General features: G+C 22.0%; 10 protein-coding genes across 10 annotated transcripts; 5 read left to right on the plus strand and 5 right to left on the minus strand.

Moving 5' to 3' along the window:
* Positions 1 to 941: 941 nt before the first annotated feature.
* PY17X_0605800 (sexual stage-specific protein G37, putative) lies at positions 942 to 3,454 on the minus strand (the record flags this gene model as incomplete). The annotated part of the gene is made up of 13 exons (XM_022955339.1): positions 942 to 994; positions 1,112 to 1,165; positions 1,263 to 1,334; positions 1,428 to 1,528; positions 1,634 to 1,763; positions 1,865 to 1,961; positions 2,064 to 2,140; positions 2,235 to 2,321; positions 2,453 to 2,497; positions 2,619 to 2,700; positions 2,883 to 2,926; positions 3,146 to 3,226; positions 3,325 to 3,454. The coding sequence occupies 13 exons, from the start codon at positions 3,452 to 3,454 to the stop codon at positions 942 to 944; spliced, it is 1,053 nt and encodes a 350-aa protein (XP_022813133.1).
* A 603-nt stretch (positions 3,455 to 4,057) lies between these two features.
* On the minus strand, positions 4,058 to 4,942 carry PY17X_0605900 (conserved protein, unknown function; the record flags this gene model as incomplete). Its single annotated transcript, XM_719957.2, has 1 exon — positions 4,058 to 4,942. The coding sequence occupies one exon, from the start codon at positions 4,940 to 4,942 to the stop codon at positions 4,058 to 4,060; it is 885 nt and encodes a 294-aa protein (XP_725050.2).
* Positions 4,943 to 6,283: 1,341 nt separating this feature from the next.
* Positions 6,284 to 7,420, plus strand: PY17X_0606000 (cytidine/deoxycytidylate deaminase; the record flags this gene model as incomplete). Its single annotated transcript, XM_719958.1, has 1 exon — positions 6,284 to 7,420. One exon carries the CDS (start codon positions 6,284 to 6,286, stop codon positions 7,418 to 7,420), a length of 1,137 nt encoding a protein of 378 aa, XP_725051.1.
* Positions 7,421 to 8,127: 707 nt separating this feature from the next.
* Positions 8,128 to 9,096, plus strand: PY17X_0606100 (conserved protein, unknown function; the record flags this gene model as incomplete). The annotated part of the gene is made up of 5 exons (XM_720739.1): positions 8,128 to 8,228; positions 8,436 to 8,513; positions 8,647 to 8,700; positions 8,859 to 8,923; positions 9,032 to 9,096. 5 exons carry the CDS (start codon positions 8,128 to 8,130, stop codon positions 9,094 to 9,096), a joined length of 363 nt encoding a protein of 120 aa, XP_725832.1.
* A 677-nt stretch (positions 9,097 to 9,773) lies between these two features.
* Positions 9,774 to 10,639, plus strand: PY17X_0606200 (conserved Plasmodium protein, unknown function; the record flags this gene model as incomplete). The annotated part of the gene is made up of 5 exons (XM_022955341.1): positions 9,774 to 9,807; positions 9,916 to 9,981; positions 10,108 to 10,139; positions 10,343 to 10,393; positions 10,502 to 10,639. The coding sequence occupies 5 exons, from the start codon at positions 9,774 to 9,776 to the stop codon at positions 10,637 to 10,639; spliced, it is 321 nt and encodes a 106-aa protein (XP_022813134.1).
* An 816-nt stretch (positions 10,640 to 11,455) lies between these two features.
* PY17X_0606300 (conserved protein, unknown function) lies at positions 11,456 to 13,928 on the plus strand (the record flags this gene model as incomplete). The annotated part of the gene is made up of 3 exons (XM_022955342.1): positions 11,456 to 13,032; positions 13,140 to 13,316; positions 13,628 to 13,928. 3 exons carry the CDS (start codon positions 11,456 to 11,458, stop codon positions 13,926 to 13,928), a joined length of 2,055 nt encoding a protein of 684 aa, XP_022813135.1.
* Positions 13,929 to 14,533: 605 nt separating this feature from the next.
* Positions 14,534 to 16,849, minus strand: PY17X_0606400 (O-phosphoseryl-tRNA(Sec) selenium transferase, putative; the record flags this gene model as incomplete). The annotated part of the gene is made up of 5 exons (XM_022955343.1): positions 14,534 to 16,085; positions 16,178 to 16,279; positions 16,372 to 16,458; positions 16,600 to 16,631; positions 16,757 to 16,849. 5 exons carry the CDS (start codon positions 16,847 to 16,849, stop codon positions 14,534 to 14,536), a joined length of 1,866 nt encoding a protein of 621 aa, XP_022813136.1.
* An 836-nt stretch (positions 16,850 to 17,685) lies between these two features.
* PY17X_0606500 (HAD domain ookinete protein, putative) lies at positions 17,686 to 18,813 on the minus strand (the record flags this gene model as incomplete). The annotated part of the gene is made up of 1 exon (XM_720744.2): positions 17,686 to 18,813. One exon carries the CDS (start codon positions 18,811 to 18,813, stop codon positions 17,686 to 17,688), a length of 1,128 nt encoding a protein of 375 aa, XP_725837.2.
* Positions 18,814 to 21,241: 2,428 nt separating this feature from the next.
* PY17X_0606600 (conserved Plasmodium protein, unknown function) lies at positions 21,242 to 22,237 on the plus strand (the record flags this gene model as incomplete). Its single annotated transcript, XM_034637456.1, has 1 exon — positions 21,242 to 22,237. One exon carries the CDS (start codon positions 21,242 to 21,244, stop codon positions 22,235 to 22,237), a length of 996 nt encoding a protein of 331 aa, XP_034493429.1.
* A 1,293-nt stretch (positions 22,238 to 23,530) lies between these two features.
* On the minus strand, positions 23,531 to 26,320 carry PY17X_0606651 (kelch domain-containing protein, putative; the record flags this gene model as incomplete). The annotated part of the gene is made up of 1 exon (XM_723180.2): positions 23,531 to 26,320. The coding sequence occupies one exon, from the start codon at positions 26,318 to 26,320 to the stop codon at positions 23,531 to 23,533; it is 2,790 nt and encodes a 929-aa protein (XP_728273.2).
* Positions 26,321 to 27,156: the final 836 nt, after the last annotated feature.

Below are 27,156 nucleotides of genomic sequence, written 5' to 3' on the forward strand. Positions count from 1 at the left end.
ATATGTGCTATTTATTATTATTATACCCCCACCTCATTTTAATTCATTTTTTATGACCAAATTAAAACGTGTCATTTTTACAGAATATGGTTTACGATTTATGCCAATTACTAAATATAATATTTAGCTACTAATTTATTATTTTTTTTTAAATTAAGAAAATTTCAAAATCAGTATATATATACACAAAAATGATACTTTCGGGTATCCAAAAAATAAAATACATATTTTATAGCCATAATTATCTACATATTTTATAGCCATATTATCTACATATTTTGTAGCCATATTATCTACATATTTTGTAGCCATAAAAGCATAAGCCAATAGTATATAAAATTTATTATCATTTTATTTATGATCACTACATTATCATTTTTTTTTTAATTTTCATTATGGCAGTTTCTAGTTCCCACTTTATACCCAAACAATGAAAGTGGAGATAATTTCTGCTTTTCTTTAAATATCATTTTATTTTAATAATGGAAAATAGTGAAAAAAATAGATATATATATTGAACATAATTATTTTATATATTTCGATAGGGGCATACATAATATATCGCAATCCATAATATATGAATGCATTTACACATTTTTAAATATCATGATTATATAAAAATAAATATTATATTTCATATTTATTTATTTATTTATTTATTTATTTATTACAATTTGAAATTTTAACAAAAAAATGATCCAAAATAAAAATATCATCACATTATAGATATAATAAATAATATATCTTTTAATGCGAAATTTTAAATATAAATAATTTAAGTTCTTAAAATATTTACATATATAATTTTTTTTTTTTTTGTCTTATGAAAAAGGTCAATATGCTATTATTAATTAATTTATGTAGAATAAATTATAAAAAAAAACTCGCAAAATTGTGATATTACATTGCTACAATTATCATCCTCCTACTTTTATTTTAACTTATATAAAGTCAGGTAAATTATTTGGAATTTTATTTAAAATACTATTATAATCTAAAATTGTGTGAAAATTATAAATCCATCAATTATAGCATATTATGCGAAATGTTTATTTATTCTGTTATTCTGTTATTTTTTATTTTATTTTTTTTATTTTATTTTTTTTAATACCTCCTTCAACTTTGTTTCTCAAAAATGTCATGAGATAAGACATTGCTATCCAAGCTGCAAAAATGAAAGAGTAAAAAATAAAATAATAACATAAAATAATAAAATAAAATAAAGCGAATAATTTTATTGATGCTTTATTAAATTGACTTACTTGATAATGAAAAAATTGTGCTTGTGGATGAAAAATTTATCGAGCTGGGGATCATAAAAAAAATACTAGGGTCTTTAAAAGTGTGCAAAAAAAAAATCAGATAAAAATATGATAATGTTTTATATCTATATAATTATTTTTATTTATATATTCATTTATGCTAACCTATTGGATTTATTGTTTTACTAAGCAAATAAAAAACTTGACTAATTGCAGTAGCAATCGGTAATGAACACAGAAATGAAACGATGTACTTATCAAATCTTCTACAAAAATAGTAAAAATATTTATCCACATTTAATAATCTTGTATAGTGTTAAAATATATGAATTTTATACACATCCTCTTTTTTTTTTTTTATATCTCATTACATTGATATTGGGCTTTTCAAATGATTGTTAGAAAATATTTTTGGACAAATTTTAATAATCATTAGTGATATCAAACTTAGAATAATTAAATGGATGAGTTTTAAAACAATGTAGTACTTTCCTTTCAGCACTTCAAAATAAAAAATAAAAAAATAAAAAATAAAAAATAAAAAATAAAATTTTTTTTATAATATTCTCCATATATATATTTTTTTTTTTTACGAGACTAACAATTCATATATATGTGGCCACTCAAACCATAATCGAAAATGTTTGCTCCATCTGTACTTATATATGTTACAACATCGTATATTAATTTAGAACTAATCTGAAAAATAAGAATAATATATTTTTCTCAGTTTTATCTCGCTTGACTTTATATATATCCTATTTATTTTCTAATCTTATTTATCTTATTTTTAATACATACAAAACAAAATATGTAACGGGTATATTTGTACAAGGTATTAATTTCACAGTCGGAACTCCCCAATATAAAAACCAAAACTGAAAAAAAAAAAAAAAAAAAAAAAAAAAAAATATATATATATATATATATATATATCCAGCTCAAAATAGCATCCACGTTTTTACTTTTAACCTGCTACTACCAGTGGTAAGGATGTGACAAACCCAATGTTTAAAATTCCATTAAATAGATAAAATGAGACCAAAAGTGCAAAATAAGCTATAAAATTTAGGAAATGCACACACACAATATATTTTAATTCATATATATATATGCAATACACAAAATAGCGAAAACATTTGTAAGTATATAATAATCAGTAAAATCAAAACATCAAATAATATGTATACCCCATAATGACGATAAAGTTAAATTAGCTTTATTTCTTGAATGGCCTATAAATAATGTATTTAATGAAGTATATTATTTTATTTTACTTTACTTTATTTACAACCTTTTCATTTTTAATAATTATGTCTAATTTAATAAATAAAACACACACTTTTACTATCTCACCAAAAATTCCTATGTATGCAAAATATGGGAATAGAAATAACAACAATAATGAAATATATACTCTCATAATGTTATTCGAAATCTTCAATTCAAAGTTATATATATAATTAAAAAAAAAAAAAAAAAAAAAATATAATGTTACACTTAATTCACCAATTAGCTAGCTATTAAAATAGGGAATGTTTTTTTTTGGTGAGTACACATATATATAACCAAAATATACTTTTATATTGTTTTGATAAATTATATTTGTAAGCATATAACCTGATTAATTGAGTATGCCTTGTCTATTGTTTTGTTCCATATATCTGTAACGCAATTCATTCAAAAAATATAATAGTAAAATTAGAATAAAAATAAAAATTATATTATGCTTAGGAATTTTCATTTATTACACACACACATATATATGTATAATGATTACATGTACAAACACTCTATACCTACTGATACATGCATTATTTATTAAAATAAATATTCCTTATTTTATTAACAATAAATAATTTAATAAAACAAAATTATTAAACCTGTTTTGTTTTTTATTTGGGTAAATTTCGCTTCATTGCTATGGACAATTCGGGACAAAAAATTAGCCGATGGGGAAGAAGCTAAAAAAGAAAAAGCAAAAAAAGAAAAAGTAAAAGTCTAGAAAAATAAAAGCAAAAATCTATGAAAAATAATATACATTCTTTTAAAATATTATAACCAAAAAAAAACGTGAAACTTTTGAATTCATCATCCAAATAAACATCCTGTTTTTTAACCACACAATCAACACAAGTTTTATTTTTATATATGACAAAAAATAAAAATGTTAATATTAAATATAGTTTCATGTTTTATATTAAAGATTTTTACAAATTGATAAGATTAAAACGGTTTGAATATATATAAACAACTTTTATACAACATATGTGTGGTATATCCTTAAAGACCTTTGCATTATTTGTATAATTTGTGTGTGCTTTTTATAAAAGTCTAGTACAAGGTTTAAATATTTTATATATTCAATAATGTACATATATTTTTTTTTTTAAAAAAAACATCATTTGAATAAGCATACATATTTTATGAAACTAATATCTTTATTATAACAAAGTCAAATGCACGCACTAAAAAAATTATGAACAAATTATGAAAAAATTATGAAAAACATCATACTATATAGGTTCTTATATTCTTATTTTTATGAAGACGGAAATCATAATGTATGTACATCCATTTTTTTATTTTATTTAGCATACAAAGTTTTTATGCTATTATATTTTTATATTTTTAAAAATATATAAAAAGAAACAAATAGTAAGAAAAAAGTAGAAAAATAAAGCGGAATTTCCTGTTTAAATACAAAAAAAAAATTATTTTATCATTAATAACAAATAAATAGATAGAATATATCTACATATGTTTTTCATTTTTTGTGTCTTTTTTTTTTATAGTCACAAATAATCCTCATTCAATTCCTTTTCTATGAGTTTCATTTTTGTAAGTAAATTATAAGTTGAGGTGTTACTAAATGTATTTTTTTTTTTTTTTTCTTCACAAAATTTACATATATCTTTTATATCATTATGAACATGGTCATAAAATTTTGACAAATCTACATCATTAATTTCGATAGCATTTTCAACACCCAATTTGGTTTTTTCAATATGTAATGGACCACCATATCTATCTTGATATATTTCATTTAAATTATCATTGCAACTTAAAATTATAGAATTAGTATCAATCATAAAATTTAAAATATATTTCAACTCTGTATATATATTTAATTTTTCACATTCATCCGATATATCAAGACACATGTTAAATATTTTTGTTGATAAGTATATTGGATATGGATACTGGTTTTCTTCTACATGTTGACAAAAATATAATAAAAATAAAAGATAAATACAACCAGCTTGGAAATCGATAATATTTGTTTTAAATTTTTCATAATATTTGTTTTCATTATTATTGCTAATATTGTTTTTATAGTTTTCTTTTTTTGGAAAACTTTTTTCGAATATATTTTTCCATGCACACCATAATATTTCCCACACACAGAAATTATTTTCATATCTTGATTTTGACAAAATTAAAGAAAATTTTGTTTCTCTAAATATTGAACTAAATAAACATAAATACTTTTTTTTTTTTTTTTTTTCTTCTTTTTTTATTTTACTAATTTTATCCATCCATAAATATAATATAAATTCTATATCTTCAATATTATATTTGTATCTCCCTGGTAATGCAACAGGTACATAATATTCCCCACATATGTCACCAATTCTTTGAACATATTTTTCATCATTTACAAAATTTACTGTATACATTGTTTTTTTCTTTCTTTATTTACGATTTATAAAATAATAACATATTATATAATTGGCTAGCTATTTTTTTTTCTCTTTCTTTTCTATAAAAATGTTCTTAATATTTTGAAACTAAAAAATAATTTTAACATATTTTACCATCGAATTTGTGAAATTCTCAAACTTTACAAGTTCTATAATTATTTTTTTTTAAATTCAAACTTATATAACTTCGTATAAATTTTTCATACTATTTCAATAGAATATATTTGTAATTCTTTTAAGGAAAAATTACCCCATTTGTTCTCCTTGTTTAATATCTTCCCTTTTATATAACTACATATTTGTATTAAAATTTGTTTTCCCTTGACTTTTTTCTCTTTTAAATTTAATTCACCTTCGAATATGCAATTTTTCCTTATTTTTTAGTACAATAAAAATCCCACACTAGTTAGCGAAATTTCGTACTATTCTTCAATTTATAATAAAAAAAATAGCTAGTTGTTAAAAAAGTGTTAATAAAAATTTGAATTTTTATTAATATTTTTCTGAATAATTCATATTTTTATGTTATATTTTTCTGAATAATTCATATTTTCATGTTATATTTTTTTTTATGATTTTTTAATGTGTATTTATTAATTTTCTGGTTCATCGCTAGTCTATTACCTCTTAAATTTTTATGTTACGTTTTGGAAAAAAAAAAAAAAAAAATACTACATAAAAATTCGATCCCTATTTTGGCATTATATATGTAATGATTTTTTTTGGTGAAATTAAAAAAACTTTATGAAGGAATAATGGGGTTACAAGAAATACCAATCCAACATATAAATAAAATAAATAAAAAATAGAGGATACCGGGAAATCAAAAGAACGAAAGAAAGAGAAAAATATATTAAATAATAATATAATAGAAAATTAGTATTCTATATTACATATATAGATAAAATAATAAGATTTACCATGTATATGCATATATATACATAATATTTGATGTTAAACGGGATATCAATTAGCTATCTTATGGTTAATAACAAAACCATAAGTATTCTAGCAACCCCTTATTGTTTTTAATAATATAATTTTGGTCTTTTAATTTTTAAAGCTTTATATTGTTTTATATTTGTTAAGTAATAAATAATGGTTAATTATTTCTCGTTAATAAATATAATATATTTCATTTGTTGATATAGCTATAACAACGAGCTAAATATAACTCGTTGGTAATTTTATAAAATTTATATTTTTTTGTATCAATTTTGCAAAATATTTGATTTTTTTTTGAAAAAAATAAATATATATTTATAATTAAATGTATTCATATATTTATCTCATGATTGCGTCAAAATTTTCTGAACAATGGACACAAAAATAATCGGTTTGGAACAAGTCTACCCTGATGAATATACACGAGAAATTGTTTTAATATCTATGTATTGTTTTGAAATAAAAAAAGATATAGCAAAGGATTGCTTAAATATTGTGAAGAATTATATTAATAATCAGCTTTATAACAATTATAACCATTTAAAACGATGTAAAAAAACACAAGACCATGTAGAAATACTTATTGGTCTTTCTAAAGACCTTCCTGAAAATTTATTAAAAGAATTAAAAAAAGTTAATAACGGAGAAGATATTAAAATAAAAAAAATAAATGTATCAAAATATGAACCACTAAATAAAAAACAATATTCAGAATGGTCATCATATTGGCCCACCTATTATAGAAGACCTACAGATGAATCATCAAATATTTTAACTAAACAACAAATAGAAAATCATATAAAATTTTTAAATATTTCAATAAATATAGGTAATAAATTTGGAACATGCCAAAGTGGTTGTGTGCTAACATTTAATAATAAAATTATTGCATGTTCAGGTGATAACATAAAAAATCATCCATTACACCATTCGGTTATGCTAGCTATAGAAGATGTAGCATTTAAATTGCGGAATATATGGAGGTTTAAAAAAAATAAAAAAATGAAAAATTGTGAAAATAATGATGAGAATAATGATGAGAATGGTGATGAGAATAATGCTGTATCCAATTTAAATTTCAATCAGGTGTCTTCACATAAAAATGATAATTATATTGACAATTTATTTGATAAAAAAAAAAAAAAAGTTACTCACCAAAATTCTGATAATAATGAATTGTGTGCATTAAATATAGATAGAACAAAAATAAAAGAGGAAAATAATAGTACATGTGATAAAAAAATGGATGAAGATATCTTGGAAAATTGTATAAATAGTAATAATGTAATAAATTCAGATCAATATCTTTGTACAAATTATTATGCATATTTAACTCATGAGCCTTGTTTTATGTGTGCAATGGCTATGGTACATTCACGAATCAAATGTGTTATATTTGATAAAGTTAATAAAGAAAATGGAGCTTTATTTAGTAGGGGAAAATTACATTGTTTAAAGAGTCTTAATCATCATTTTAAAGTATATAAAACAGTTAGGGAAAAATGTTAATATATTTCTTTAAAAATTATTTCAATAAAAAATTCACAATTTAAAGTAATAATACATATCCATTTATTCTATATAGAACTTAGTCTACACCTACAGTTTAAACACATTTTCTTTTTTTTTTTTTTTCTTTTTTTGGCTTATCTCAATAATTCACACTTTATTACAATAAAATTGTAATCATAATTATTAATATCTCTTTTTTTTTTTTTTTTTTTTAGTTTAGCTTTTTAATATATATGATTATTGAATGTACAATATTTGTTTCGATGATTTTTTTTTATAACACCATAGTTTATTAAATAGTTTTTTTTTTTTTTTTTTTTTTTTTTTTAATAGTATAATAACAGAAATGATAATAATTTTTACTAAAAATAGTTTAAGATATTTAAAAAATTATTTATCCATTTTTTGTTTAACCATTTTTTGCTTATCCATTTTTTGTTTTTATCGCTATATGCATTTTCCTTCCAACTGAGCAATATCTAGTTTCTCCAAAACAATTTGATTAACATTCAAATGTTAATGAAAAAATAGTCACACCCGAAAGTTGTGAAAAAGTTTGAACTTATTAGAAAGCATATATTTATAATACATTTACCAATTTTGTAAAATATATATTTTTATAAGTTTACACAAATATAATATGAATTCAAGAAAAATAATATTTTAGTATCCTACATAAATAATATTTATGATTTATTCCCAAAATGAGGTATAGACTTTTTCCCTCTTTAACATTTTTAAGTTATTTGAAAAAATTGCATGTGTATTATTCTCCAGCCCGAATTGAGAAAGCGGATGTTGCCAGGTAATTTATATATTTCTTTAAAATTAAAAAAAGATAAAAATAATACTAATAAATAGGAAAGAAAATACAATCACTTATAATGCTCTTTTCCTTATACTTCTATTTCTATATATATTATTTATGAATAAAATATACTAAGTTTTATTTTAATAATATCCATATATATTTTATCATAAAAAATTTATATATAAATTTAATATTTTTTAGAAGGCTAATTATATTTGCTTCATCTCAAAAAATTAAACAGAGATATCCTTTGTTAACTGTTACATGGGAGTTGCTAGCGTATGGATTATATTTACAATTATTTATAATCATTTATTTTCGATTTGCACACACATGTATATATATCTAACTTTTGAATATTTAAATTAAGATATTTTTTTTTACACCTTTTTCATTACAATATATAATAAAGTTATGATAATCCGCCTATGATTGAAGTAGAATATTTGAATGGGGAAAAAGAAAAGTTTGTTCAAAAAAAAAAAAAAAAAAAAAAAAATATTTTACTAAAATAAATTTACATGATTACACTATTACATTGTTTCATTATTTATATTTAATAATATTTTGTCTTTTAATTTTTTTCATATAATATGTTTGTTTTTATTTTTCTTAACCCCAAAGAATAAATATAGAATATTTCAGTGATCGCCAAAAAAAGGAAATAATTGACAAATGGAAATATACAGGTAAAAAAATATTTACCCTTTCCCCCATTTTTACCATTTTTTATCCATTTTTAACCCATTTTTTTGCTTCCTCCATTTTACTTCCTCCATTTTTTTGTTTCCCTAAAGCGTCATTGGAAGCCTTCCCTGAAGTTCTAGCACCAACCATTGAAAAACCTCAAAATTCTTTTTAGTTTTTTTTAAAATTTGTTTTAACTTTTTACAACCTTGTTATAATTTCATAACTCACATATTAGTAAAGTTTTTTTTTTTTTTTTTTTTTTTTTTAAATATTTACCCTAATTTTAAAATAAGCAATATATTTAAAATTATAAAATTGACAAAATTTTTATAGAGTCATTTATAATTGTTGCACATATATAGCAATATTTAAATTTCTTGGAACATAAAAATAATATAAATTATACACATTTGCACTTTTCTCTTTTTTATTATTTAAAAAAAAATATTATTATTTTAATGATATTGTAAATAAAAACACCTAATTTGTTTATTACATTTTTATAATTTTTTTTTTCTTGGAAAATTAAAGCGTGACAATTATTTGTGTGTAAAAAAAAATTATCCGAAAACTCTTATTTTTCTCTACATAGATCAAAAAAAAAAAAAAAAAAAAAAAAAGGATAAAAAGAAAAAATGAATATAGTTGTTCTTACATTTATAATTTTTATAAAATAAATTATGCTTGTAAAAATAAAATATACAACGAGATATTTTTTATTGTCTATAATGAACTAACAAAAAGTAAACTCTAAAATGTTGTAACATTACTAATGAGGAAAAGTGTATAAATTGCCAAGAATTTATTTTATTTCAATTTTTTTAATTTTTTAATTTTTTGGGGGATAAAATGGATATAAAATATTATTTGTTCGTAATAGTCGGTAATTATATAATTCTATAAAAATAAAAACAAAAGCAATAGCAAAAAAACACAATAATATACAGAATAGCTATATATACATTTATATATGATTCCCTTTTTTATCCAGTTTATTTTGTATTATTATTCAGTGGATGCAATGGTGTAAACATTAACCGAGGGGATTATGTCTACAGTAACGCAAAATTTAATTAACAAAAAATATGCACACTTGTATATCTATCTATCTATGCATGTATATGTATATGTATGTATATATTTTTTTTTCTTCTTCCTTTTTAAACATATACATACATGAGAGGAGCTAACACATCGAAAGGGATGCTGTCTATGGTAAGGGCATTCAAAAATTAAGTTTTTTTTTGTCTGGCTTATTAAAATAAATGATTGTTTTTTTTTTCATAGCATGCTCATTGGATATGCATATATTTATAATCGCAAAACAGACACATTATTTTGTTATTTTTTTGCTTTATTTTGTTATTTTTTGCTTTATTTTGTTATTTTTTACTTTATTTTGTTATTTTTTACACCAGATTTCGATTAACTTGGATACAGGAATTGAGTCATGCCCTTGTCGTATATATGTAAGTATTTAAAAATAAATAAATAAACAAACAAACAAACAAACAAACAAACAAACATTTAATGGAGGCTATAATTTTTATTCTTTTTCTTTTAAATATTTTTTTTAGAATTATTGTTTTAGTATGTTTGCTTATAAATCTTTTGTTTTATTTCTAGCCATTTTTGGTGTTACATTAATTTTAGCAACAATGGTTGCTGCTCAGCGAGCTACAAAAATTCCAGTAAAACGTTCACCAAAAAAATGAAATAGAATAAAATAGAATGAAATAAAAATAGGAAATATATAAAATTGTATATTATACTATTACATTAGTGAATTATATATTTTTAATAAATTTATATAGTCTCTTATCTATTTATTTTTTTTTGTAATTTTATTTGTAATTTTTTTTTAATATATTATTTCCCCATACAATATATTTGATAAATAATCAATTATTAGCTTGTATATATTATACACGTATATGTGCATATTCTTATGTGTTTGTATGAATAATTAAAACTGTTATTTTTTTTTTTTTTTTAAGAAAAATTATAAATCATAAATAACTTTTACTAAAATAAAAAAAAGTCTCAAAGTTTGAGGACATATTTTTATAATAAATTTTAAAAACCTAATTATATGAATTTACTAAAAAAAAATAAATACCACATATAAGCATCCTTAAATATACATAACAATTAATTTATTATATACACAATTATTTTCACATTTACACGTTTATTTCCTTTTAAGATATGTATGTAGGAATAAATGCTTTTTTTTTTTTTTTTTTTTTTTTACCAACTAACGAAATAACATTTTTTGTTGTGTAGTTTCTACCCCTCAAAGAGTAACACCCACTTTGCATTCATTCTGCCTACATTTGTGTATATATTTTGTGTATATATTTTTTTTTTGTTATTTGATGATTTTACAATTTTCCATAATCTCTAATCTGTTCCATACTAGTTGGACTACTACTAAACAAAGGTACACAAAAAACGTTGAATCGTTTTTCTACATTTTTCCGAAATTTTCCACATTTTCGCATTTTCCACATTTACAGACACTAGTGCCAATGCCTACAGAATACATATCTGATGAAGAAAATGAGAGGAAAAAAAAAAAAAAAAAAAAAAAAAAAAATTTATATTCAGTGATAGAGGAATTGAATTATTCCAATGAAGAAGAAAATAGAGACAATTTAGAAATTGATTTAAAAAGTGAAGAAAAAAAAAAAAAAAAAAAAAAAAATATTATCCATATTAATCAAGATGAAATAAATAACAAAAGTAATATAACTACATCCGAAGATAGACAAAAAGAATTTGAAAATATAAATGAAATTATTGATAATCAAATATCAAGAGGTAATATTAATAATGAACTTTTAAATCAAGACTCACAAAATGAGTTAAACATGCCAAGCACTATAATTAATACAAATGATGATGATAATGCTGATAATGCTGATAATGCTGATAATGATAATAATGATAATAATAACTCACCAAATATATTTTTAAAAGTATTTAATAAAATAAAAAAAAAAATTATAGAAAAAAAAGGAGAACCTATACCTAGTTATATTATAAATGATCAAGATGTATCTGAATTTAATATATTAAGAAATTCAATTTCACAAACTTTTGATAATAATATACAAGTGTTTGACAATTCACAGATTCATAATTACATAAATAATACATCTACTTTTCATACTCAAACAACTGAAATAAATTCAAACTCTAATAATATTATTTCTGAACATTCTAGCGAAATTGAGATGGTATGTTTGCGGGGTCTTAATCCCAATGATGTTATGAACAATAATATTTTTTCTAACAATCGAAATGGACAATTAAATATTATATTAGAAAATATAAATAATTCAGGACAACTCGAATTTAGTGCACCTATAAATAATCTCGACCCTACAAACAGCCAAAACAGCCAAAATAGTCCAAACAGCCAAAACAACCAAAACAGCCAAAACAACCCAAATCAAGGCAGTGAGTATAATTTATTCCCAATTAAAATATATAACGAATTTTTAAATAAATCAAAAAAATATATTAATACAATAAAAGAAAAAATTATAAAATATTGGGAAAAAAAGGTAGAGGAAGCAAACCAACAATTATCAACACAAAATCAAGTATCTGTACAAACACAAAATGAAAATAATATAGAAGATGAATATGACGACCCAAGTGCAATACAAGTATTATTATTATTAGGTTTAATTTGTAAATTTCCAATTTTATGGTTTATAGGTTCACTAATTTTATGTGTTACTCCATCAAATCACACTAAAACAAAAAGATGGTGTATAATTAGTTTTTTTTTTTCTTTAGCAACTATTATTTATTATATTGCTACTACGAATTTTAACTCATATCAACCTGGGTTTTTCACAATTATTGAACAAAACAAAGAACAACAAAATATTTACAAATCAGGAATTATAAAATTTACTACAGATATATTTAATAACACAACTAATGTAACAATCTCAAATTTTATATTTTTAAATAAATATTCAAATTATAATTGGATAGATAATAATACAAATAAGTTAATTCATTCTATAGATAATCATTTTTTAGATTGGCCCTTCATTTTTGAAACAAAACCAACATCTAACATTATTTTGTAAGTTCTTTAATTTTGCTTTTTTTCACTTTTGTAAATTCATTCCATTTTTACAACCACATATACTAATAACATCTTTTCCATTTTTTAATATAAATAAATTACAGGAGTAGAGATGTATACATTTTTTTAAATCGTATTCAAATAACAATTCTTTTTGGAAAGGGAAATATATATCCAACCAATAACCTTGAAATATTAAAAAATGATATTAATGCTTTATCAAACACCCAAGATAGCATACATTTTATAAATTTCGACCATATCACACTTACGAGTGAAAAGTATGTACATACAAACATGCCATTTTAAAAATATGTTTTTTAAACTTCATTCTAACTAGTTTGTCATTGTCCAACTTTCCACCTTTCCACATTTTCCACCTTTCCACATTTTCCACCTTTCCAACCTTTCCAACTTTCCACCTTTCCACATTTTCCCACCTTTCCACCTTTCCACATTTTCCCACCTTTCCACCTTTCCACATTTTCCCACCTTTCCACCTTTCCACATTTTCCCACCTTTCCACCTTTCCACATTTTCCCACCTTTCCACCTTTCCACATTTTCCCACCTTTCCACCTTTCCATTTTCAGAATACCAAGAGACTTTTTCGGAGCGGGGCTTCGGTGTGAGCCACATGACAAAACAGATAAAACGAAAATAAGTGAAAATAATTCCAAAGAGAAATGGTATATTTTCTGGAAACAATATGATAATAAAAAAGTAAACAATAATATATATAACTTATTTATTCCAGTTGGCGAAATATTTTTTTTTAAAACCGAACACAAATGTAGACTTGCTTATATATTTCCCGAAAATACGAATTTGAATAATCCAGAAATTCCAAACAATTTTGTTGAAATCGAAAAAATTATAATCAAGGTTAATTGAAGTAAAAAAAAATATAATCAAGGTTAATTGAAATAAAAAAAAATATATTATTTGCATTAAGTAGACTGTTTTGTTTTGTTTTGTTTTGTTACTGTGTTCATTTATTTGTTTTAATTTATTTAACGAATTTGTTTTCACACAAAAAATTAGTCTTCCATGACCACTTTTTATTTCTCTCCTCATTCATTATTCGATTTTATTTATTTTTTTGTATCATATATATTTTTTAAACATAAATTTTTTATGGTAATTGCAATTTTAAATCTGTCCAAATGGAAAGGAAAATAAGACTTCCCTTTTATTATCATTGAAGGTTGTTTTGAATTAACAAAATGGAAAAAGTGAAAAAAAAAATATGAACAAAATGAAAAAGATGAAAAAAGTGAAAAAAATGAACAATATGAAAAATATGAAAAAGATGAAAAAGATGAAAAAGATGAACGAACGAACAAATGGGCAGTCGGAGAGCGAGAATCAAATTCTTTTATCCGTCTAATCGCTCGAATTATAAATTTTCGTAATGTAACATTTTAGTTCCATATTTATAAATGTTACATTTTTGAAATCATTGATTGTATTGGTCAATTTTTTCTGTTGCTTTTTCTTTACTTTGCTTCTAATATGTTTTCATTTTCATTTTTATTTTTATTTTTAAAAGTGTTAATAAAATGTGCAATCGATTCGTCAAGTTTTGTAACAAATTTTCCAAGTTCTTCTTTTTCAATTCCAATCACACATGAAAATGCAATATAAGAATATGGATAATTACTACAACTCGACCCAAAATCATGAAATATTTTATTTCCTATAACTATTTTATTTTTTTCATTTAATTTATAATATTTTTTTTTTAAATTTTTAAAATCAATTAATTTGTTTATTCCAATTAGTTCTCCATCCATTTTTAAAACATCATCATTTGGGACGTCTCCATAAATATTCTGTTCATCCAGGACTGAAAAATTTCCTTGCCCATTCTTTTCATCCATATCTGAGAATTTTTCTTGCCCATTCTTTTCATCCAGGACTGAAAAATTTTCTTGCCCATTTTTTTCGCCACCACTTGAGACAACGCCCATGTTGGGACTCGATGGCTGAGCATTCGATTTGGGTTCTTGGCTTTGCGTGCTTTGCGTAATTTGTTTATTATGCCCATTTTCGGTTTCTTGTTTTTCAATTTGTTTCAAAATATTGTGTCTAATGAGAATCGGAGAGCATATAACACGATGGCCAGTGACATTCCGGTAAAATAGAAAAGAACCAAGCATATTTATAATTTTAGGATTTGTATTTCCACAATAATTATATAAATTATTAAGATTTATAGCAATAGATATTTTATTTTTAGTTGTTTTTATTAATTTTAAATTATATTTTGAGCATATATTTTGAACTTGTTCATTTATCCAATTAAAATTTTTCACTCTTTCTTCCCTTAATGTCATTATTTTATTTTTTCCTAATTCTAATAATGTAATAAATAAATCTAAGTAAACATTAACTGGTGTTCTTCCTGGATATGTTTTTTTTAATTCGGTCATAATTTTTTGATTCGAACTAAATATAATACCTCCATTAATTGGTAAAAGGAAATTTTTATCACAACTTTGAACAACAAAATCTATTCTCCCATTTGAATCATAACACTTTTGAATCTCTTTACATATATATGTACATTGTAAACCAAACCCATTATTAATAAGATGTGGTATATCATATTTATTACATAATTGTGAAATTTTTAAAATGTTATCTGAATTTCTAGGTGCATAACTAGATGTGACTGTTATAATACAACATATTTTTTCCTTTAATTTTTTCATTAAATTTTCGATTTTTTTTTCATCTGTATTTAATTCATCATTATTAAATATCATATCTACTACAATATATTTTAGATCACAGAAATCTAAACATTTATAACAAGTCTTATGATCTATTCGAGATATTATAACATATTTACTATTTTGTCTCATTCTTTTTAAATATAATAAACATGTACTTATACACATACCAGTTGCATATGGTAATATATATACATCTTCACATTTTTTTATTCCAAAAGTTTTTATTAGATCTTTTAACATATTCGTTGTCATTTTACACAATAAGCTGTTCCCTGCGCTTTTGGGTTGCACATCTTCCAAGTTTCCTGACCTGAAAATTCAAAATGGAACTACCATTATATGAATAAACCGTTACTAGTTTCACTGAACCCAGCATCTGCAATTTTTGATAAAATTACTTACCTGCCTATACCATGACCAAATCCAAAATATTTATTTCGAACAATAGAACTATATATCCGACTTTCTCTTTCTCCTATTTTTATATTCTTTTCACTATTACACCTGTTTAAAATAAGTTAGTTACAAATATATGAGATTATTTTTCTCATTTTTTTGCTTTTTACATTTTTTTGCTTTTCCTATTTTTGAGTTACAAATTTTGCGAGGATATCTGATACAAAATACTCATTATGGTTACTTCATTTAGTCCTTCATTTGGCATTTTTCCATGATTTAACAAACTTCAAAAAAAAAGTGTAAATACAACTATGTTCATCTTACTAATGTATACTGTTCATCTTACTAATGTATACTCTGTTCATCTTTCTAATATATAATCTTGTTTAAAATTATTTTAATTTTTTTTTGTTCGATTTCCTTACTTTTTGATCAAGGCATCCTTTTGATTCATTATCTGCATAAAAAAAAATTAAGAAAAAATGAAAAGACAAAGTTTTATTTGCAACATTTTTTATTTGCAACATATTTTATGTGCAACATATTTTATTTGCAACATTTTTCATGTGCACCATTTTTTACCTGATTTGTTAATAAAGAATACTTATTTTTATTCCCACCATTCCCAAGAGGCTTATCACCAAAGGGTTCATTTCCTTTGTAACTGTGCATCATTATTTTTTTAGAAATTCGAACAAAACTGATAAATCTATTTTATTTTCAATAACATGGAAAATAACCATACATCTATTATGCACATATAATTATTAATTATCTATTTTTTTTTTAGTGCTTTTCATTTTATGGTTATTCTCACAAAAATTCTAAACACCTTTCATAACAAATTTTTAATAAAAAAATTCAAAAATATTAAGAATGGAAAATTTAAGCAACTCTGTTATTTAATATACATCTAAATTGCTAGCTATAAACTTTGCAATTTAAAAAAAAAAAAAAAAAAAAAAAAATATACATTGATGTAGATATGAATTAAACCTGATTGAAATTGAAAAAAATATGGAAATCAGTAAATGAATAATTGCACTTATTTAAAGGGTGTACATAATATATCATAAACAACAATTAAAAATGAAACTTATCCAAACTCATATATAGTAGATATTCGCACGACTATATCTACCCCATCGAATTTTGCTTATGTAATTATATCATAGTGAAATGAGAGAAAATGGGAAAAAAATTACAAAAAATGGGAAAAAAATTACACAAAAATACAAACACCCTTTAACTAAATATATTCACTTGCATGCCCATGCATACAGAAATCACGCAAAAATAAACCGATCATTCAAAATTAAAAAAATTTGTAAAAAATTAACACAAAAAATCTTATACTCTTGAAATTGAAAAAATAATCTTTGGTAAATATACCACTGCCACAATTCTTCTATCATATTAAAAAGCAAATCGCCATTTTTCCCAATTCATTACCCATACAATTCTATGTTTTTTTTTTGTTTTTTTTTTGTTATTTTTTACATCATATATTATCATAAATTTTTTACTGAATTTCGATCCTTGAAATTAATTGGAAATGGTGGAGATTCAGGCACATTGTAATTCCACATTTTAGGTGAATTATTTGTTCCATTCATAAAATAAGAAAAAAGTTCATGTTCTGCTATTAACTTTTGACATGTCGGTTCAGGTAAAAATTTCAATGATTTAAATATACAAGAAGAATATTGATTTAATTGAGATATAAAAAAACAAGCATTTCGTTCATCATTTCCATCTCCTACTGAATAAATAAAACATATAAATGATGTATTATATAAATATGGTGATAATAACTCGTTAATTATTTGGTGAAATATAACTTTTTTCCAATCTTTTGGATCTACAAATGTGTTAACTAATGTATCTCGAGCAGATACAATTCTAATATTATTATGTACAATAAATGACCAGACTAATGGAATATAATTTTTAGCTGAATTTATTAACCATTCTAGACTTGCATTTGTCACAATAACTAATTTTCCTTGTGTTAAACATAAACTTAATGTATTTATAACAACATTACTTAATTTATTAAATAATTGACGAATATGTTTTGGAATCATATCAAATAATCCTAGTTTCATTTTTACTGTTATCCAACTTGTTGGTAATATTGTATCATCATAATCAAAAACAATTAATTTTTTATAAATATATTGTTTATTTTTTATTAATTTATTTTCTTTCATATTTTTATTTTCAATATATTTATTATCATTTCTTAATTTATAATTTATTGTATCATTGTTCATATTATATACTTCATTTTTGTCACTTATTTTGTCATTTTTATTATTTAAAAAACTCCAATTATTTATGCTCATTCGATTGTCTTGGTTATTTTTATCTGTTTTCTTTTCTAAACGGGTTTTATCATTTTTGCTCCTCAAATTTGTTTCATTATTGTCGTTACGTTTTCTAAAATATTCAACCCTTTTACTATGGTTATTCATTTTATTTATTCCTACCAGATTAGTGTAATTATTCATGTTATGGTGAAATAATAAATCATATTCATTTTGCACTTTATTTAGTTCATCTATATCAGTTTCTTTTGTCTGGATAGTATAATTGCTCTTTTTTCCAAAAGGGTAAAAACTTTTTATTTTTTTCATTGTTTTTTCACTTTTTTTCGCTTTTTTTTCGCTTTTTTTCGCTCCCTTTTTACCTGATTTGTTCTATATCGTTGTGTAGCTATTTAGGCCGTATGCATACATGTGATAAAATGAACTAAATATACTTCACCAAATTTGTATACGCATGAACATCTCTTGTAATCTGTCTACCTTTCTCGCTTTATCGTATTTGAATTGTGATGAATTATTTCTACACAATAAAATGTATATATATATATATATGCATACCCATAAATTGATTATAAAACAACAAATACTATAAAAAATGATAAATTTTCACTTTTTTTTTTTTTTTTTTTTTTTCAAAGTTTTATGTTCGATTTTATAAAAAGTCTAATATATGTTTTATTCTTATTATATTGTATTTTTTTAATTTGGAAAAAACATAAGTCAACCAAACATATTTATGCACATAATTTGTTTGATTTGGAAAAAAATATATAATACTAAAATGTTTAAGAGGTAAAATGGGTACAAACAAAAGACAACAGCCAAAACAAATATTTTCATATAATTAATCAAATTGGAAAATGGGAAAATTTTTTAAATTATTAAAGAAAAAATAATATAAAAAACATAAAATAAATAATATGAAATAAAAAATATATGGTGACAAAATTATCAAATGATAAAATAACGAAAATGTTTAAATAAATTCATTTGGATATTTTAAAAGATTTTAAATTGGGCAAATTGTGTAGATAATATAATTTGATTTATAAAAGATAAAATCTGTTCAGTAATCTGTGAACAGGTATGTAATGGCTAATATTAAAAAAAAAATATGATAACACCAATGTATACAAATATTTTAAATTTCAATACAAAATATATATGCAGCACTATACAACTAATACATCTAATAAATTTACTAGCTATTTACAACTTTTTGAACATTATATATTTTTTACATATACATATAAATTTTTATTATTAAAAATGGTAACAAAAATTTTATGAATATCTTATTTTATTAATTTCGTAATTTCCCAAAATAAATTAAGAAAAAAAAAAAAAAAATGAAAAATTAGCACATTAATTAAATAATTATTATAAAAAATATTACTCCTGTCGCTATTTCAACTATTTCAACTATTTATTATTGTTTTACAATTTTTAAGATTTTTATTATTTTAAAGTTTACCAAAGTTGTGTCTTTTAAAGTTTTATTAATCGTCAAATATATGAACAAGTCAGAACAATGCTATAAAACCAATGCAAAAAAAAAAAAATACAAGCTATTTACTGCTATATTTTTTTTTTTTTTATTAATTTTATAGCTAACTGTCCAAATAAGCATGCACGTATGCATAAATTTACAACAGTAAATTAATATAATTTTTTTATAATTAATTTAAAAAAAACATGATTATCACACATATCTTCTTCATATATAAAAAAGACAAAAAAAAAAAATATAGAGAAATGCTTAAGATTTTGACATCACCCTAAAAAGGAGTTTAATGATATATTTATGCGTTTAGTTCATATATACATTTATCATTGTACATGTTGTATATATTTGATTTAAAATTTTTGTGTATATTTATACATGTATACCACATTTATGAAAATGATAATGAAAGTGTAAACATTATATTCCAAACCGATTAAAATATATACATTTTAAAAAAAATATCTCTATGTTTGTGTATCTAAATTAATATTGAACTTATTTAAATACACCAATTTATTTGTATTACTACAAATGATAAATGCTCAATTTTAGACTTATCGTATGATAATACTACTTTTATTCTCTCCTTGAAATAATTTGTAAACTAGCTATTTTGTACATGCGTTTTTTTAATATTAATTTTCTTGAAAATTTTATGAACGTTAATAAAAAATAAAAAATACCAATAATAAATGGATATAACTTGAACTCATGACAATTACAAATAGCTTGATAGTTTACTGACATATGGTTAAGATATGCAATTTTTTCAAAGTTATATCAAACATTTTAGAAAAACAAATATATAAAATTAAGAATATAAATATAGTTTAACGAATACAAGAGTGTAATAAAATTTTTTGTTCATTTTTTTTTTTTTACATGTGTACACCTTAACTTGGCTAATTATTTCCATTTCGTATTTTTTCTCTTAATATAATATTGAAATGGATTGCTATTTTTTTTTTATATAAACTAAAAAAATTAGATTAACAAATTTATGCTAAACTAGTAAATAGTGAAAAAAAGTAGTAAAAGATTTATTATAATATAACAAAATTTTTTCTGAAATATGTGCATATTTATGAATACGGGAAAAAAGAAGAAAGGAAATATATTTTAAAAAATAGGTATACCTACCAAATTGTCATAAAACGAATGTCAAATGTTGAAATAAAGAAAATATAAAAATTATATAATTCAATATTTTCCATATAAAACGTTATAAGCATGTTAGTGAAATATTTTCTACAAATTTTTTTGATAAGTATCATAACAAATGTGATAAGAATATTTCATTGTGTTAATTTTAACAATATGTATATGAATTCACAAAACAATATCTTGAGAACCTCTAATAAGTTTTTTCCACATCTTAATAATATAAATAACAAAAAAATAAATCAATCAAATTTGAACTTATTTATTAAGTATCACCATTTATATATACAACAAAAAAATATTCATTTTTTTAAAAATAATAATCGTATATATTCACAATATTATAAAAATGAACCATTATATAATACATCAAACCCTATATTTAATTATGAAATTTTAGATATAATTAAAATTTATGGAAGATTAGCTGACCATTCTGAACACATCTCCCATAACATAAGTTTAGACACAAATAAAAATAAATTGAAAGTATCCCAAGATAATAAAGATTATAATTATATAAATAATAATTCAATTGAAGAAGATGAAAATGATGAATCTAAACAAAATATGATAAAATACATTTTAAAACGAGTTATTTATTTTTTTCAAGGAAAAAATATAAATGATATAAAAAAAAAAGCATGTTGGTTTGACCACTTTTTAAAATATGGAGAAATGAATTATGAAGGTTTTAAAAAAAATATTAAAAGTTTAAAATTCAAATGGCCAAAAGATGCAATATTTCCATCATATAATATTTTTTTATTTGAAAAAGGACTAAGTAAAAATTCTGATTCTCCACAAATTAGAACAAAAGTAGAAAATTATTTACAATTACAAGATATAAATGAACATGTTTTGAAAACATGTTTTTATTGTTTTGGTAATGGAAAGGAATATATAACTGCTTATGATGTTCTTGATACTTTTCGAGAGTGGCATAAAAATGAAAAAAAAAAAAAAAATTTTAAAAATAATGAAAAAGAAGGCGATTATATAGATTGGTTTGTTTTTAAAAATAAAATCGATTTATGTGCAATTAAAATGCACGAATCAGTATAATTTTTTTTTTTTTAATTTTATTTAGGAAAAAAAATATAACTACCATAAATAATTTTTGAAGAAATATATTACTAACATTACTAACTGCCTAATGTGTGCAAAATTATTATCAAATTAAAAAAAAGGAAATAATAAATCACGATATTATTTAATTTCGTACGATTCCCTAAGCTATACAAATAACAAAATTTTACTATTTGAATTCATTTTAATTGCTTCCCTCTTTTTTTCATGTTTGTTTTGTTCCACAACGGTTTAAGACAAAGCTCGCGTTTTTTTCATTTCTCATTTTGCAATTTTTTTCATTTTTTATTTTTTTCATTTTTTATTTTTCATTTTGTAATTTTTTTCATTTTTCATTTTCCATTTTCCATTTTCCATTTTCCATTTTCCATTTTCCATCTTTCTCATTTTCCATTTTCGCGGGCCGCAGTGAGCGCCGCCCCTCCCCACTCGTTAAACATTCCAAATTGTTAAAATGTATAATTAAAAAAAATTAGTAATAGTTTTCTACATTGCTAAACAATAAAAATGCATATCTTCTTCATTTTTAAAAATAAAAAAATGTGGATAATGTTTTGCTATCAAAAATGGGGGAGATCAATAAAAATAGGAAATAAAATAATTAAAGGAAACCAAAATGTGGAAAAAAAATATATATTAATAATTTTTATAAATATAATAATGTATATGAAAAAATATAAATAATTCAAATAACATAAAACATTATAAATGCTATATATATCCTTCAACTTGGCCAAAAAAATGTTAACTAAAAATTGTTATGTAATACCACACACACATATATATAATACTATTCTTAAGTATGTGTGTAGTCATGTAATCTGTCTATTCCTACATATGTATTACACATATATTTCTTCATATGTGTGCATATGTATTAGTACTTATGCTTTGTGATATATATATAATAATATAAATTATTAAATAAAAAAAAAAAAAATTGAATTATAATTTTTAACAAAAATTTCACAACTAAAAAATCATAAAAATGTGAAGATAAAAACATAAAAATGTGAAGATAAAAACATAAAAATGTGGAAATAAAAACATAAAAATGTGAAAATAAAAACAGAAAAATAAGAATAGTATAATAATACTACTTAAAGAATAACAAAGAATTAAAATAGGAAAAAATTGTAATAGAATTTTATTTTTAATCAAAGTATTCTCAACATTTCATACCATTATAAGGGTAAAAGATATTTTATTTTTTTCGCATTTTAACATGATTTAATTGGTATGTAATTTATATGATAGTAATAAATGAAGTCATTTTTTTTTGTTCAGAATTTTTTCTTTGCTACTATTATTTTTATATGAAGGTGTATATTGAAAATCCTTTTTTGTGAATCTTAAAATAGATGCACCAAACATATAAATAGAACCAAAATTTTCTAACCATATAGATTTATATAATGCATGTGATCCGATTGTAGAATTAATAATAATTTCAGACCACACTGAATTTTCAAAATTATAAAAAAATAAATCGTTTTTTGGTAGTGTTGAATTTTTACATTCACCTCCTATTATGAACATATAATCATTTATGATAATACTACTATGTCGATATCTTTTTTCTGGTATATTTCCTTTACCAATAATTTCAAAACATGTATTTGATTCAATATTATATAAAAATAAGTTATTACAAAAATTTAAATTTATTTTATTTTTATTAAAACTATAATAATTTATTCCTCCAAATATATATAAATTATTTTTATAATAATTACATGTATGACCTGCTCTTCTACCTAGCCATTTCACCTTTTTTATTTTTATATTCTTTTTTATAATTTCACATATATATTTGCATTTTCCATTTTTCCTGCAACTAATACAGCTCACTTTCACTTGGTCGTTCTTCACATCGCCATTCTTTACTTCGCCATTTTTCACCTCGCCACTTGCGTTTGAATTGCCAACGGAGCCAAGATCTACATTGCTACTGTTTCCTAAACAATTATTACTTTTTCCATCACTTAGTATACTTATCGAATCAAAAATGAGATTATACAAATTGTCTTTATCTTTATCTTTATCTTTATTATTATCATTATTATTATCATCTTGATCAGTGTTATTTTTATTATACTCTTCAATTGAATTTTTTTTTTTTTTTTTTTTTGAAACATTATTGCTTATTTCTAGTCCACTAAATAGCTGTTCATCGATGTAATGTTCATTTTTATTTCCCCCCAAATTTTTAGTAGAGTAATATTCTTTTATAGTTGTAATAGTTGGCGAGTTCATATTATTACTATTTTTTTCGCACACACTAAGTTTGTCTTTTTTATTCACACGCCCACCATCTCCACCATTTTCACCACTTCCACCATTTTTTTCGCTAGGTATAAATGATTCGTAACACTCTACATTAAAATCGTATAATTTATGCCCTTCATTTGAATTAGTAAAGTTTTCGTAATTATTAACATGGTCATGTAAATTGCTATTTTCCACATGAACATGTTCATAATATTCTTCGTTTATTTCATATTTATCATCCACATTGTCACTTGTACATTCGTGCAATTCTATCCATTTGTTCATATAAAAATCATATACATATAAATCATTATATATAATATCAATATATTCATTTTTTTCTTTAATTGTATTTCCTTTACCACCAAATAAATAAATTAATGAACATAATTTTTCATTAACACTACAAAGTGAAAAATAGTCTCGTGCTTTTATTATTTGTTTTTTTGAATTTTCATTTTTTTCATCATCAAAAAATTCATCAAATTTAGATATCCCACTTACATATATATATTCATCTGAGATTTCGCCTTCTCCCTTTTCTTTGCCGCTATCCATGCCCTCATTTTTACCACTTATACCACTTATGCAATTTTTACCATTTTTATAATTTTTACAATTTTTACAATTTTTACAATTTTTACCAGTTTTACAATTTTTACCAGTTTTACAATTTTCCATGTCATAGTTGTACATGCTTAATTCTGAGTTATAGCTTCCCTCTATATCAGTTTTATTAATTAATAAATCTCCATGCTTATTTTTTACACATTGTTTGTTATATGATCGTGAACTAGCATCATTATTATTTTTGCCAAATTTCATAATATGTTCTTTTTTCTTTTTTTCATCACTATTAATATCTGAATTATTTGATTTTTTTTTTTCAGAACTAGCTATAACTATTGCTCCGAAAAGAGTGTTCATATTATTAATGTTAACTTTGCATATATTCATAAATTGTGAATTGCTACTTATAATAAATAAATAATCATTTAAATAAACCATATCTGTATAATTTAAAAAAGAAATATTATTTACATATTTATGTAATACATATTGTTTTTCATTTATATTTTTCATATCATACATATTTGTAATATCACTGTTATTTTTTTTTATTGATATTTCTTCATATATATCTAAAAATATGTACCAGACATTATTATATGGTGTGTATAAATAAATACACTTTTTTATTTTATCAAAAATATATATATTATCATTTAACACACAAACACCATCACATCGATTTTTATAAACCTTTTTATCAAATCCTATATTATATATATTAAATTCATAACATAATTTGCTATTTTCTATATTCGAGCTCATTTTTTCAATTCCACTATTATGTTGTAAAATTTTATTATTATTATTCTTGTCATTCTTGTCATTCTTGTCATTATTAATATTACTATTACGGATATATAGCTTGCTATTATTCCTAATACTATTAATTATTTTTTTTTTTTTTTTCGAATCTCTAATATTTCCTGACTTGTTCAGGTAACTAGCCATTGTTTCGTTCCTTTCATTATATTCTTCCTGACTATCTTCTGCATGTTCATTTTTTTTTTTGACATGTCTATCAAAATTTCTATCACTTACTACTAAAGTGTGTGCCGATGATTTTGATGAATGACTATTGTTACTATAATTATTATTATTATTATCACTGAAATGGCTAATCAAATTTTCATTTTCAATATTATTATAATTATATGCATTAATATTTCGATTATATATATTCTTGCTTTTGCTATACAAATAATTTATTATATTCATAATTACATTGCTTAGTATTTCAAAAGAAAGCGGTAAATTAAAATATTATCAAATTAAATAAGCCGATAATACAAAAAAAAAAAGCGAAAATTTCTGCATGTGTAATATTTGTTTTTTATATTTATTTGTCTTTGAACTATTTATGTATTTTAAATATAATAAACTCCTTAATATGCTTGTATAAGTCATAATATATATAACTTTATATTTTCATTTTTAAAATAAAAATATGTGTTGTAGTTCTCATTTAGTCAAAATCCTCCTTTTTTACGAGTCACACACATATACATATATATTTAAGAAGAAAATTTATAATACTTTTTTTTTCTGGAATAATTTTAAGAAATTATTTCTATTAAAACGGTTTTGAAAATGGTGTGAGAATCCTAATAAATAAATAAATATATATATGTATATGTGTGCATAAAATAGAAATAGTACAAATTAGCAAAACCACGGATACTACAACTTTTAATAATTTTGTAAATAACGTATTGATAGCTTGTTTCTTTACATTCCATACATATTAGTCATATATGTATGATCTTATTAGTATATATTCAATTGCTCTATATACTAATACACTAATTCAATTATATAATTTTTTACAATACCATTAAAAGAATATTAGGTAGAATTATAAATATGTATTAAAAAATAAAAGTTAATACACACTATATTAATGTTGCAGCATCTTTATTTTATTATTTAATAAAAATGATGTTTACACAATAAACCTTCTATTAGCATTTTTTTTTTTTTTTTTTTTTTTTTTCATTTCTTCAGCAATCGTTATAGTTATATATATCTATCAATTAAGTATACAAATATTATGG

Source organism: Plasmodium yoelii, assembly GCF_900002385.2.
Source record: "Plasmodium yoelii strain 17X genome assembly, chromosome: 6".
Classification (NCBI taxonomy): Eukaryota; Apicomplexa; class Aconoidasida; order Haemosporida; family Plasmodiidae; genus Plasmodium; species Plasmodium yoelii.